At 39.1% G+C, this 13,592-nt stretch overlaps 1 protein-coding gene across 4 annotated transcripts in view; it reads left to right on the top strand.

The window, feature by feature from the left end:
- Window positions 1–9,010: 9,010 nt before the first annotated feature.
- Window positions 9,011–13,592, top strand: part of TBC1D7 (TBC1 domain family member 7) — a 28,042-nt gene continuing 23,460 nt past the window's right edge. Inside the window, exons 1-2 of one of the 4 annotated variants that reach the window (XM_004454294.5) lie at window positions 9,011–9,231; window positions 10,552–10,702. In XM_004454294.5, the coding sequence (XP_004454351.1) occupies window positions 10,591–10,702 (112 nt within the window). In that variant the 5' untranslated portion in view covers window positions 9,011–9,231; window positions 10,552–10,590. Of the gene's footprint in view, window positions 9,435–10,551; window positions 10,703–13,592 lie in introns of all 4 variants that reach the window. The other 3 variants (XM_004454293.5, XM_004454295.5, XM_058285235.2) reach the window with 3 other exon arrangements.

The following is a 13,592-nucleotide window of genomic DNA, read 5'->3' as shown; positions in this document are numbered from 1 at the left end:
GGTTGTTCATAAGTCTTTGTAAATGAATAGAAATGGTGAAAGGACATCGTGTTTATAACTAGCAGTGCTAATACATGGGTATTATAGTGATTGAAAGGGAAAGTTGAAGGTTATGTATTTTATTAAGACAAGCTAAAAAATGTAACAGGGGACTGTATAGCATAGTGAAACCTCATGAAATATGAGTATGGGTGATACTGCATATATAAGACTTTTTCTTTGAAACTGAACAAATGTATGTTAATGCTATTCAATGTTAATATCAGGCAAAAATACAACCAATGCAAACTAGCGACAGTAGTGTATGGTAATATATTAATAATCTTCCATTAAAGGTAAAAAAAAAGGAGGGGGGAGATATACTAAGTGAAAGAAACTAGAAAAAATGTACTACATTTTATTTAACTCCACTATACAAAATAAATACAAAATATGAGAGAGACAGAAACAGAATAGCAGCTATATATGGCAGGGGAAGGATAGAGAGTTTGAGAGGTGATTATTTAGGAGTAGAAGTTTTTTATGTTTTTAAAATTATTATTAGAGTAATGAAAATGCTTTAATAATGACTGAAGTAATGAATGCACAACTATGTGATTATACCAAATACCATTGATTGTACAGTATGGAAGGCTTATATGCTTTATGAATATGTATCAATAAAATTGATTTTTAAAAAAAGTTAAGTAGAGGGAAGCGGACTTGGCCAAGTGGATAGGGCATCTGTTTACCACATGGGAGGTCCGCGGTTCAAACCCCTGGGCCTCCTTGACCTGTGTGGAACTGGTCCACGCGCAGTGTTGATGTGTGCAAGGAGTGCCCTGCCACACAGGGGTGGCCCCCGCGTAGGGGAGCCCCATGTGTAACGAGTGTGCCCTGTAAAGAGAGCCGCCCAGAGTGAAAGAAAATGCAGCCTGCCCAGGAATGGCGCCACACACGGAGGGCTGACGCAGCAAGATGACGCAACAAAAAGAAACACAGATTCCCGTGCCACTGACAACTTCTTCTTTGTCCGCTTCTGTTGTTGTCAGTGACACGGGAATCTGTGTTTCTTTTTGTTGCATCATCTTGTGTGAGCTCTCCGTGTGTGCGGCACCATTCCTGGACAGACTGCACTTTCTTTCGCGCTGGGCGGTTCTCCTTACCGGGCGCACTCCTTGCGCGTGGGGCTCCCTTATGCGGGGGACACCCTTGCGTGGCACGGCACTCCTTGCATTCATCAGCACTGTGCATGGACCAGCTCCACACGGGTCAAGGAGGGCCGCGGTTTGAACCACAGACCTCCCATGTGGTAGATGGTCACCCTAACCACTGGGCCAAGTCCGCCACCCAAATTTGATGAAAACTTTAAATTCATAGATCCAAGAAGCTCAATGAAACACACAAACATAAAGAAAACTTAACCAAGATACATCACAGTTAAATTGCTTAAAATCAGAGGTAAAGAGAAATCTTAAAAGTGGCCAGACAAAAAAGATATGTACAGAGGAAAAAAGTTAAGGATAACAGATTTCTCATCAGAAATAATGCAAGCAAGAAGACAATGGAAAAACATCTCTAAAGTACTGAAAGAAAAACCCCATCAATCCTAAATTATATACCCAGAAAAATATATCTTCCAAAAATAAAGGTGAAATAAATACTTGTAAAGACATACAAATGCTTAAAAATCCATCACCAGCATACACATATTATAAGAAATGTTAAAGGAAATCCTTCAGGAAGAAGAAATGGTACTAGACAGAAATATGGACTTACAGAAAGGAGTGAAGACCACTGAAAATGTGTGTATGTAGGCATAATTTCCTGTTACTTAAATCTTGCCAATAGATAACTCTCCAAAAAAAATAACAACAATATAGAGTGGACTTTTCAATAAATGTAATAGTAAAAGGTCAGGAGGGGAGAAATGGAAAAATACAATTGAAAGGTTCTTACACTAGAGGTAAATTGACATAATATAATGATATTATATTACATTAAAGGTAGAATGTGATAAGTAAAAGATGTATACTATGAACTCTAAGGCAAGGACTAAAATAAGAAAACAGTTATAGCTCGTAAGTCAACAAAGAAGATAAAATGGAATACTAGAAGTATTCCCAAAATAAGAAGAGAAAAAAGAAAAAAGAGAGCAAAGAACAGATTAGGTAAATAGAAAACAAATAGCAAAATGATAAAAAGAAAAATAAGGAAGTCAATAATCACATAAATTATAGTCTAAAAACCCCAGTTAAAAAGCAGAGATTGTCAGATTAGATTTAAAAAAATAAAAAATTAAGAAGTAAGACCAACTATATTCTGCCTACAAGAAATATACTATAAATAGACACAAATAGGTTAAAATCAAAGGACAGAAAAATATTTAACATGCTAACACTAATCAAAAAAACAAGCTAAGGGACATACATATGGCTCAAGCGACTGTGCTCCTGTCTACCATATGGGAGGCCCTGGGTTCATTTCCCGGGGCCTGCTGGTGAAGGTGAGCTGGCACAATAAAAAAGACAAAGAAGAGAGACACAACAAACCAGTAGCTGAGGTGGCTCAAGCAACTGAGTGCTTCTCTCTCACATTGGAGGTCCCAGGATTGGTTCCTGGTGACTCCTAAAAAGAAGATGAGAAGAGAAGATAAGCAGACACAGAGAGCAGAGAGTGAGTGCAAAACAACAAGGGGTGTGTGTAGGTGTGTGGATAAATAAATAAAATAACTCTTAAAAAAAAGCTGAAGTGTCTATACTAATATCACACAAAGGAGATTTTAGAAAAAAGTAACTTCATAATGATAAAAGGGTTAATTTATCAACAAGACATAACAATCCTAAACATTTATGCACCCAATAACAGAGCTCCAAAATATGTTATGAAAAACTAATAAAACTGTAAGAACAATTTTACAAATCCACAGTAACAGCTGGAGATTCCAATACCTTCTCTCAATAACTGATAGAAGAAGCAGGCAGAAAATCAGCAAGGGTAAAGGATACCTGAACAACAGAATCAAACAACTTGACTTAACTGACATGTGTAAGACTCTCCATCCAACAACAGCAAGAAGCACATTAAACTCACCTGGAGAATTTACTGAGCTAGACCATATTCTGGGCCAAAAAACAACTCTTAATACTTTTTACAAGATTTAAGTCATAGAAAACATATTATCTGAACACAGTGGAAATAAAATCAAGAGGATTTCTTTGGAAATCCTCAAATATTTGAAAACAAAATCACCTACTTCTAAATAACTATGGGTAAAAGAAGAAATCCAATAGGGAAATTTGAAAATATTTTGAACTGAAGGAAGATTTGTGGGATGCTGGAAATTTAAAACACTAAACACATATATTAAAAAAAGCAGTCTCAAATCAATGACCTCAGTTCCCACCTTAAAAAATAAATTGAAAAGAAGAGCAAATTAAACTAAAAAAGCAGAAGAAAGGAAGGGATAAATTTCAGAGTAGAAATCGATGAAATGGAAAACAGAAAAACAATGAAGAAAATCAATGAAATCAATAACTAGTTCTGTAAGAAGATCAATAAAATTGATAAACTTCTTGCCAGCCTGATCAGGGGGAAAAAAGAGAGAAGATACAAATTACCAATATCATGAATGGGAGAAGGGACATCACTATATGGGATATAACTACAGATCCTGCAGCCATTCAAAGGACAATCAGAGGGGTATATTATTTTAAAAAAACAAAAACTTTATGCCAACAAATTCAAGAATTTAGATGAAATGGGAAACAACTGAAAATAAAAAATTTTTAAATGCCATATATAATAGCATCAATATATGAAATCTTAGAGATAAATCTGACAAATGATGTATAAGACCTGCACAATGAAAATCACAAAACACTGCTAACAGAAACTAAAGACAAATAGACTCTTGGAAGATTTGAAGGGATATTATTAAGATGGCTATGCCCCTCAAATTGTTCTACAGAGTCAGTGCAAACCCATCATCCAAAAGTCCAGTAGGCTTTTTTTGTGGTTGTAAATTTGACAAACTGATTCTAAAGTTCATACAGAAATACATGGTATCTAGAAGAGTCAAAACAACTTTGAAAAAGAAAATGTTGGAGGACCAACATTTCCTGATTTCAAGACTTTATATAAAGCTACCGTTATCAAGAGAGTGTGGTACTGGTGTAAAGATGGATAAATAGACCTATGGAACAGAATAAAAAGTCTAGAAATAGACTCTTACACATATGTGGGACAAAAGTGCAAAGAATCATCTTGCCAAAAAATGTTGCTGTAACAACTGGATATCCATATGAAAAAAATTTGAATCCATACCTCACTTTACATATAAATATTAATTCAAAATGAATTACAGACTAAAGGTAACTGTTAAAATGAAAAAAAAAATGCTAACAGAAAACATAGGAGGGAAATGGATTTGGCTTAACTGACAGAGTGTCTGCCTACCACACTGGAAGTCCAGGGTTCAAACCCAGGGCCTCCTGACCCCTGTGGTGAGCTGGCCCACATGCAGTGCTGATGCGCGCAATGAGTGCCATGCCACGCAGGGGTGTCCCCTGCATAGAGGAGCCCCACGTGCAAGGAGTGCACCCTGCAAGGAGAGCAACCCTGAGCAAAAAAAACACAGCCTGCCCTGGAGTGGTGCCGTACACATGGAGAGCTGATGCAGTAAGATGACGCAACAAAGAGACACAGATTCCCGGTGCCACAGACAAGAATGCAAGCGGACACAGAAGAATACACAGAAAATGGACACAGAGAGCAGACAGTGGGGGGGGGGGGGGGGGGAGTGGGGAGAAATAAATAAAACAAATCTTTAAAAAAAAAAAACATACTGGACAATCCTTGTGACCTTGGGTTAGCATAGGAGTTCAATCGATGAAATAAAAAATTTAGGCTGAAAAACTGTACAAGGGCTGGGATATGATAGTAAGTTCTTAGGAAAGGATTTTCACCTCCTTCTCTGAGCAACACCAAGGCAACTGCAGTCCTGGTAGTAAAAACCTGAGGTAGCCGATTTCTTCATCTTTACACAGAGGGCACCGCCCTCTGGGGTCCCAGTTTTATGGGGACAGAGTCTCATATTAGCCTCCTTCTAGTGGGTAGGCCCCCGGCTAAGTCTTCAGTTCCCTGATATAGAGACTGTGAAACACATAGCTCAAGTTCACCACTCAAGAGAAAAAAGTATTCAGTGCAAAAACGGATTTCATATTTTCCTTTCTTCTACAGGTTTCCACTGTTGTGAAGACATTGGCATGGTAATTTCTAACTAGCTTGTTATCACGTGTCAGTGTCGTTAAAAGCATGAAGTATACATTTTATCCCTTATTTTTTTGGTTGTTTTTAGCAAGAGGGGTGGTCCAAATATATAGATAGGCTACTGTATTACTAGAAATAGACTCTTCACTTCTTTATTATATTTTGGTAAAGTTTCATGATATCCTCTTGCATGAAGATACCATATTTCAATATTTCCTCTATTGATGGAAAATTGGATTGTTTCCAGTCGTTCACTATTTCAAGCAACATTTTAGGTGAATAGTGGTTTGCTGGTAAATGTTTAAAAGCTGGCTGTTCAGAAAAAAATTTTTTTTTAATTTAAAAGCCCTGATTTTTAGTGTTTGCCAATTTCCAGGGTATAAATATTTCCATTATGGATTATCTGCACAAATCCTTGTTTAGCTGCCTTCTTTAGAATAATGGAATCAAACTGGTTTGTAAGATGTTCTGTCACCAGTCTGCTCCTTTTGTTCCTACTAGTGAAAACAATGGATTTAGATTTTGTGACTCAGGGTAAGCCCCTCACTTTTGAGAGCTGTGTTTTCCTGACTTTACCTGAGATGTGGAGGTTTGGAGCTTCTCTCCACTTTCTCCCATGTGTGCCCCTGCTTGTTCTACACTGCTTTTTGGAACTTCTTCACCTATTTTATTATTTTTACTAGTTTCACTGAAAATGGAGTTTTTATCCATTGTAATATGGTGACAAGTTTACTTGGCAACATCCTCAAACTGGAAACAAAATATTAAAGACTAATATCAAAGATCAAAGCAGGGCCAAGGCCAAACAATTATCAGTAGTTAATGGATTTATTATTTGTTAAATGACCCCAAATGCACTGGACAACATTTGGGCCTAACCAGAGGTTTCCATATTCCAAGTCAGTATTAGAAGGCTATAATCACATCTACATAATACATATGCCACCAGTTTTGACAAATCAATGTCTCTTCCCATTAAAAGGCCATTGCTGTGCAGTTATGTGTCCTAAAAAAGGGTCATGGACACACGTCATTAGTGCCACATGATGCAGATATAAAATAGAGTTTGTTAGAGAAAAAAGTATCCAAGCAGAAAGTAGTAGAGTGCACACACTCCCCTGTATCTAATGATCCCACAGCATTGGGCAACATTCTAATAGAGAGTGACCTGTGCCCTAAGTGTTTTGCACATTTATAGTCTGGAGGCAAGGGGAGGTTGATGTAGAGCACTCTAGACACTAAGGATAGCTCCCTGATCAGAGGGAGCAGCCTCTGGAGTCCAGGAGCTGGTATCACCCTACTGCATCGAGCTAAGTCAAATCTGCTGAGCTAGTTCTCTGCCAAGTCACTAAGCGAAGGAGGAAGTGAGCCTCCAGGACAATCCAAAAGTGTCTCTCTTCAGATGTTTTGGAGAGGGGATTCGGTCCATGAATTATCTGAATATATATATATATATTCACCAAGCACACCATAATGGTATTTTCACAGTAATTTAGTTGCTCCTCAACACTAAGAAAGCTGCCTTAAAGCCATAGCCTCACTTTATTCCCACTTCCTTTATCTCTAGAAAAAAGTGGAGTAAGGGGTTGCGGGTGATGGTAATTGACTACTACTATTCTATAAATAAATTTAAAAGTTGAGAGATATGATACCATTCCTAATCATATTTTGCTGTTTACAGACACTGAAAGCTAGCTCTCTGAGCCACATTTCATGGGGCCAGCTGACCTTTTAGGTACCTTTCAACCTTGAGAGCTGATTCTATGACTAGCCATACAATGATTTCCATAATGGAATAAAAACTGTTAACCACCAGAGGGCAGTAATAGTACAAAGAAGTGAAGCTGGCCACAAATGGACAGCCAGGTACACATGCTAATGAAGTGATTAAAATTCTTATTTCAATTAAATTCCACAACTTGTTTTGTCTGCCTGCTTAGCTCTATGTTCTGTGTTATGCTTGGTGTCCAACAACTAATAATGCCCTCTAGTGAGTATGGGCCATGATGTGAACCAATGTATATGAGGTGCAGAGGTGCCCAAAGATGTACTTACCAAATCCAATGGATGTGTCATGATGATGGGAACGAGTGTTGTTGGGGGTGGGGGGGGGAGAGGGGGGGTGGGGGGGTGGGGTTGAATGGGACCTCACATATATATTTTTAATGTAATATTATTACAAAGTCAATAAAAAATAAAAAAATTAAAAAAAAAAATAATAATGCCCTCTAAGAACCGACAGCCCAAATTACGACTTTAAGAAGGAAATTGGGATGCATGGGTTAAGAAAGTAAAGCCCCTGACCTTGTGGAACTTGCATCCTGGTGGGAGGACAGACGCAAAAAAAAAAAAAAAAAAAAAAGTAAATAAGAACATTGTGTAGTTTGTTAGATGGTGATGTAAGTGGTGTGGAAGAAAGGAATAGTAGAGCCGGGTAAGAGGGTTTAGGAGTCAGATAAGAGGTTGCAATTTGAGGGTTGGGGTTGAAACATTTGACCAAAACTGAGGATAGGGAAGAGGCGTATAGATAACTGTCCTAGACAGCGGGAAAAATACATGAAAAGGTCCTCAGGCAGGAGTGTCCCTAGTAGTAGCTGAGGTCGAGGTAAGGGGAGGTAGATCACAAAAGCCTTGGAGGCCAGAGTGAGGACTTCGGTATTTACGCTGAGTGAAATGGGCAGCCACGACAGGATTTTTGAGCAACGAAACAGGGTTGACGATAGCCTTAAAAAGGCCCAGCTGCTATAGATGCGTCCAAATATTGTTTATCCGCTCATCAATAAGCACAGTGAACGGCAGTTAAAGGCTGCCAAATTATGGTCACCGCGTAGCTAACAGCTGCCGAACCACATATATTGCTCTTGTGCCACGTTCCAGGTGTTGCGCCAATCACTTTTACATAACATCTAGTTTAACCTTTCTAACACCCCTAAGGGGTTGTCACCATCCTGAGTCCTATTTTAAAGATAAGGAGACTTAGAAAAGTTAAGTGACTGGCCCGTGGTTTGGATGGGGTAAATGGAACTAATGAAAGCTGCAACTTGATGAACTCTTGCTTACAAACGTGAAGAAACACTGCCTCGGTAATGTCTAATACCCCAGGACCGAGGGACCAAAGATGATGGCTTGGGAGAGGCACAAATGTGAGTTCAACCACCACATGCTGCTTTATTTTAAAGTTCTGCCTAACCATTACGCCAAAACTTATCGACACCGTTACCGGCTCTTCTGTGCCGTGGATCCCTGAGTTTCCCCCCCTAGAGTTTGGCAACTGGGCGGTCACTTCTGGCGCGTTTGGTTGTTGAAGGGGAGACAAGCACCACGGAATTTATTTTCTTCAGGAGGCTCCTACTGCGTCGCGGTGGTTTAAAGACCCACTAGGATCGCTCCTCGGCTTTTTGGTTAAGATCAAGCGTAAAAACCCACTAGGGCAGTGCTGCCCGGGGAGATGGTCCTGGGACCAGCGCAGGAATCTCGAGGGCCGGAGAGAGCAGCGCATCCCGGGCGCGCATCGCCCAGATTGGGGGGGGGGGGGGAGGCAGTCGCGAGCCCCTGAGGACTCGGAGTGAGTGGCACGGGGGCTGGGGAACTGGGGGAAACTCGCTCGAGCGGCCCCGGTCGCAGGTTCCCGGTGGCCCTCTGCCGACCCTGGGAGCAGGGTTCGGGGTGAAGAAAGGGCACTCACCGCGCATGCGCACTCGCACACGCGCCTCGACGCCCGCCCGTCGGCTGGAGCTGACGTCACGTCCGGCGGCCCTGCGTCTCGAGGTCCGGCCGCGCTCGCGCTGAGCGCTGGAGCCCCTCCCCCCGCCGCCCCCTCCTCTCCGTCCTTTCCTTCCCTGGTCCTTCCTCAGACCCCGCCGCTCCCGCAGGATTCGCCCCGCACCCTGTGCAATCCCCTCGGCCCCCACCCGCCGGCCTCGTTTCCGCTGCTCTCACGGACCACTTAGCCTTCCCCGGGTGCGAGTTCCACGGCTAGAGGTGAAGGGGCACAGGGAGGGGGGGCCTGGGGGCGCGGCCCAAGGCGTTTCCGTTTTCCCGTCTCTTGGACCCCAAGGGAAAGATCTCGCCGATACAGCATTTGCTCCGAGAGGACGCGTTTGTCAGGGTAGCGCACTCCGAGGATGGGACTGTATCGCCGAGCAGCTTGTTTGGATGCGTCCTTTCAGTAAATCTCCAAACTCGTGCGTTTTCATCGTTTTTGTTTTTTTGTTTGAAGCATCTAGTGAAAGCTCAGAGCCCTTTAGAATATCTGTTTCTAAAGGAATCCAGCTCTTGTGACTTGAATCGGTTCGTAGGATAGCTTTTCATTAAGGAAGACTGGCTGTCAGGAACCCAGCCCTCTCCGGGTCCGTGGAACGTCTCAGGAATTTTTTACGTCTGGGGATTTAAGGCTTTTTTTGTACAGACACTTAACATTTGGGTAGGGCAGTGCAATGCTTTTTGGAAAATGTATTTCATTCTTTCTGTTCCTAAAACACCAACCAATCTGACCTTTTCTTGATGACTGTCAATAGTATGAAGGTTCTTGTGAAAGAATCTGAGACCACTGAGCTTTTTGAGCTCTCATGTCAGATTTTAAATAGTTTTTCTGTCTCCAACTCTGACCTCGCTTGTCACGAATGGCAAAGAGCAGCTCCTCTCCCGATTTATAATCTTACGCTGTCAATTAGTTGTGGGTTTTGAAAAGTGATAATTAACGTTTGATAGAATTGTGTTTAAAGTTAAAAAAAAAATGGAGCCACTCCTGGCTTTTTACTTTTTATAACTTCTCATTTTATGAAATACCCATTAAAAAAAAAAAAAGCTAAGGGAAAGAAAGAAAATTAAAATCATCTGAAATTTTCCTAACTAGAAGTAACCATCGCAAACATTTTGGAGTATAGTCTTCCATGTTTTTTAATGCATGAGATTTGTAGAGATCAAAGCAATCATATTGTATACGGATGGATAATCTCTTTTGCACGACATATCTTGTCTGCCTTCCCATTTTACTAGTTTTTTTTCTTTGAATGTTTTATGATGACTGCAGAATATTCCATTGTATTAGGTGCTCTCATAAGTAAAACTGACGCTTATTGCAAGACTCTTGTGCCATCTCATTTAGCAGTTCAGAGGACTTTAGATTTACATCTTGGTTTTTGACCAAGGTGCATAGTTGGGTTGGCAGTTACTTTCATAAAAGAAGTGATTTAATATCAAGTTCTAGGCAGAGGTGGGAAGTTTATCATAGTAAATCAAATTGATTGAAAAGGTAGACAAAGTCATTGAAAAATCTCATTCTTCGTTTTTTGTTTCTAGGTTCATTTTTTCTCTCTACTCTCCTCCAAGACATGCAACATGAGTGAGGACTCTCAGAGAAATTTTCGTTCAGTATATTATGAGAAAGTGGGGTTTCGTGGAGTTGAAGAAAAAAAATCGTTGGAAATTCTCCTAAAAGATGATCGATTAGGTGAGTTTTAGAAGTGAATTTGAGCTTATTTGTTCTCTATCAAGATGTTCTAAACTAAATGTTACCTTACAAGATGTGCAGAGGTTTCACACCGATATTCAGAACAGCAGAATTCACAATTGCTGAGTGTCCATCAACAGATAAATTGATAAATAATTGTGATATACACATACAATGGAATATTATTCAGCAGTAAAAAGGAATGAAGTTCTGATTCTTGTGACAAGGATAAACCTTGAAAGCATTTTTCAGAATACAATAACCTTGATTTTTAAAGGTTTTAGATTATAGAAAAATTATATTGAAAGTATGAGGGATTCTCATGTACCCCCCCTTCTCTCAGATCATCCCCTATTTTTTTTTTAATGTAGCAGTACAACTTATGATGTGTCTGTGAAAGCCACTCGTTAAAAAAATGCACGTTTGAAAACTTACCACTAGTGGTAAGGACTAACATACAGTAATAATCTAAAAAACAAAACCCTAATTGTGACGTTTATCAGTACTTCACACATCTAACAAATACTGAAGTAGGCAGCTACCATTGTTATAACTTCTTTAAACCCAAAAATTTAAGCACAAATAGAAATTAAGAGAAACTTCAGAATATTCACATTTGCATGCATTTTTGGCTGAACTTTCAAAGATTCCACCTATAACAAAACCACACTTTAAATCAAAATGAATATTAAGATTATTTAAGCCTTGTGACAAACTTACTCTATAGAAGCAAGGGAAACAGTGATTAGTAGCAGTAGTATATTTCTAGGAGAAAAAGCAATCATTTATTTCCGTTATCATAAACTAAAGTCAACGGGTCAATGTTTTAATAACACTGACCAAGTTATTTATTATTCAAGAATTTGCTTTTCAAGTTGTGTCTTTAAAATGTACCCGTCCATATATTTGGATTAATTTAAATTTTTACATCAAAAACATTTTGCTTAGAATTCTAATCTTAAATATAAATCATAATTTATCAAAGTATAGTCCAAGCACTATATAGTACCATTTAGATTTATATGCTTCATCTGAAAAACTTACCTTACAAACAGGAGTTTTGCTCTGTTTCCCCAGAATAACTGTCCCTATATCTAAAACTTTAAATGATAATAAAAAAAATACAGGTTTGTGTAATTCATGCTATGCATTTTCCCTCATTGGGCTTTGATAAAACAGAGCCATCTGGTGTTGGAGTACCATCTTCCTTCTCAGTTACAGTCTCTGCAGTCCCAGAAGCATTCACAATAACCATTGTTTCATTTGTTGAAACCGTCTTCTGTTTCTCAGCAATAGCTGCACAAACAACAACAATCATCACTTTCAAATCATAGTCAAGAATTGACTTTGGTGAGAAATCTGTTAACTTCTACTGATGATTCATGCTTTTTAATCCTCTGTGCCACTTTCTCCTGCTCCTGGAGTGTTCTTGTGCAATAAAGGTCTCCTTGAAACATTATGTTGAGTAAGATAAGCCATATATGGTTCCACTTATATGAAATAATTAGAATATGCAACACTCATAAAGTCAGAAACTAGAATATAGGTTACCAGGGGCTCAGGGGCCTAGGGAATAGAGAGTTAATGCTTAATTGGTGTGGAGTTTCTGTTTGGGGTAATAAAAAAGTTTTGATAATGGAAGGTGGTGATGGTGTCACAACATTGAATTGTATAATTCAGTACACCATGGAATTGTGTAAGTGAAAATGGATAAAATGGGAAATTTTGGGTTGTGTATGTGTTACCAGAGTTAAAATTTAAAAACCCATAGAGCTGTACAATGTAAACAGTGAACCCTAATGTAAACTATGGATTATAGTTAATTGTACTATAATAATATTGTTTCATCAGTTGTAACAAAGGTATCACACTGATGCAAAATGTTAACAATGTTAACAATGTTTGTGAAGGGAACTCCATACTGTCTGTTTTTTTCTGTAAGCCTGTACCTGCTTTAATAAAAAAAAAAAAGATATGCAGAAGTATCCCTTAAGAGCAACATTCCTTGCTGTTATGTTTTAGGGGTAGAATATCAGTAAAATGGTATATTTTAATTTAAGGTACAGGTTTTTCAAATTTATATTTCCCGGAGACAGTTGAAAGTTTTTGAAAGGCCTTTTAAGAAAACAGTATTTTTTCTCTTATTAGATCATGTGTTTTCTTTTCTCAATTTTCAGTTCTGTTATCATTGCTTCTAGGTAAATTTTGTGACAACTCTGGTCATGCTTTACTTTTATGGAACTATTAGGACTGCATTACGTATTGACATTCTCGGATCTTTTATGCCAGCAATTATAAGATGTGTTCTGTTGTTGGCCAAAGTAAAATAAGCTGAACCATAGTTTAAAATAATACCTAATACATACAGAGTGCTTTTAAAGTTTCCAAAAGATTTTCCACCTGATCTTTGATCCTCACTATTTGGTCTGTGCCTCTAAGTTTGCCTAGTCTCATTTGACAGGAGAATTCAGGTGCAGAGTGATATACTGAGTGGGTGGGGTTTATTGGAAAATGGGGGATTTGAGGCCTGTCTGTGGCTCACTAGTTCATTTAACTCAATTGAGTCACTTAACTGCCTTAAGCTTCAGTTTCCTCATTTTTAAAACAATACCTATCCAGGAGGCTTTTAGTGTATAAACAGTAACTATTGGTACTGTTAAAGGGAATGTAGTAACAAGTGCAAAGGTCTCCTGTGCTTATGAAACCCTAATTGTTTTTAAATAACTAGTTGGTGAAGGCCCTGGACTAGAAATCAGACCAGTGTTGCCTTTCCTGCATTTGGCTGGCCATGTGGTAGACTTTGCCTGAGGAAATGTCCTACTACCTCTCAGTTTTAAAAAACAAAATTCATTCTCTGATCAGCATGAAAAGCTCTAACTGTTTTTCTCTT

The sequence above is a fragment of the Dasypus novemcinctus genome, chromosome 22 (assembly GCF_030445035.2).
Source record: "Dasypus novemcinctus isolate mDasNov1 chromosome 22, mDasNov1.1.hap2, whole genome shotgun sequence".
Lineage (NCBI taxonomy): Eukaryota > Metazoa > Chordata > Mammalia > Cingulata > Dasypodidae > Dasypus > Dasypus novemcinctus.
The sequence above is the reverse complement of the archived record's forward strand: the minus strand, read 5'-3'. Positions and strand labels throughout refer to the sequence as shown.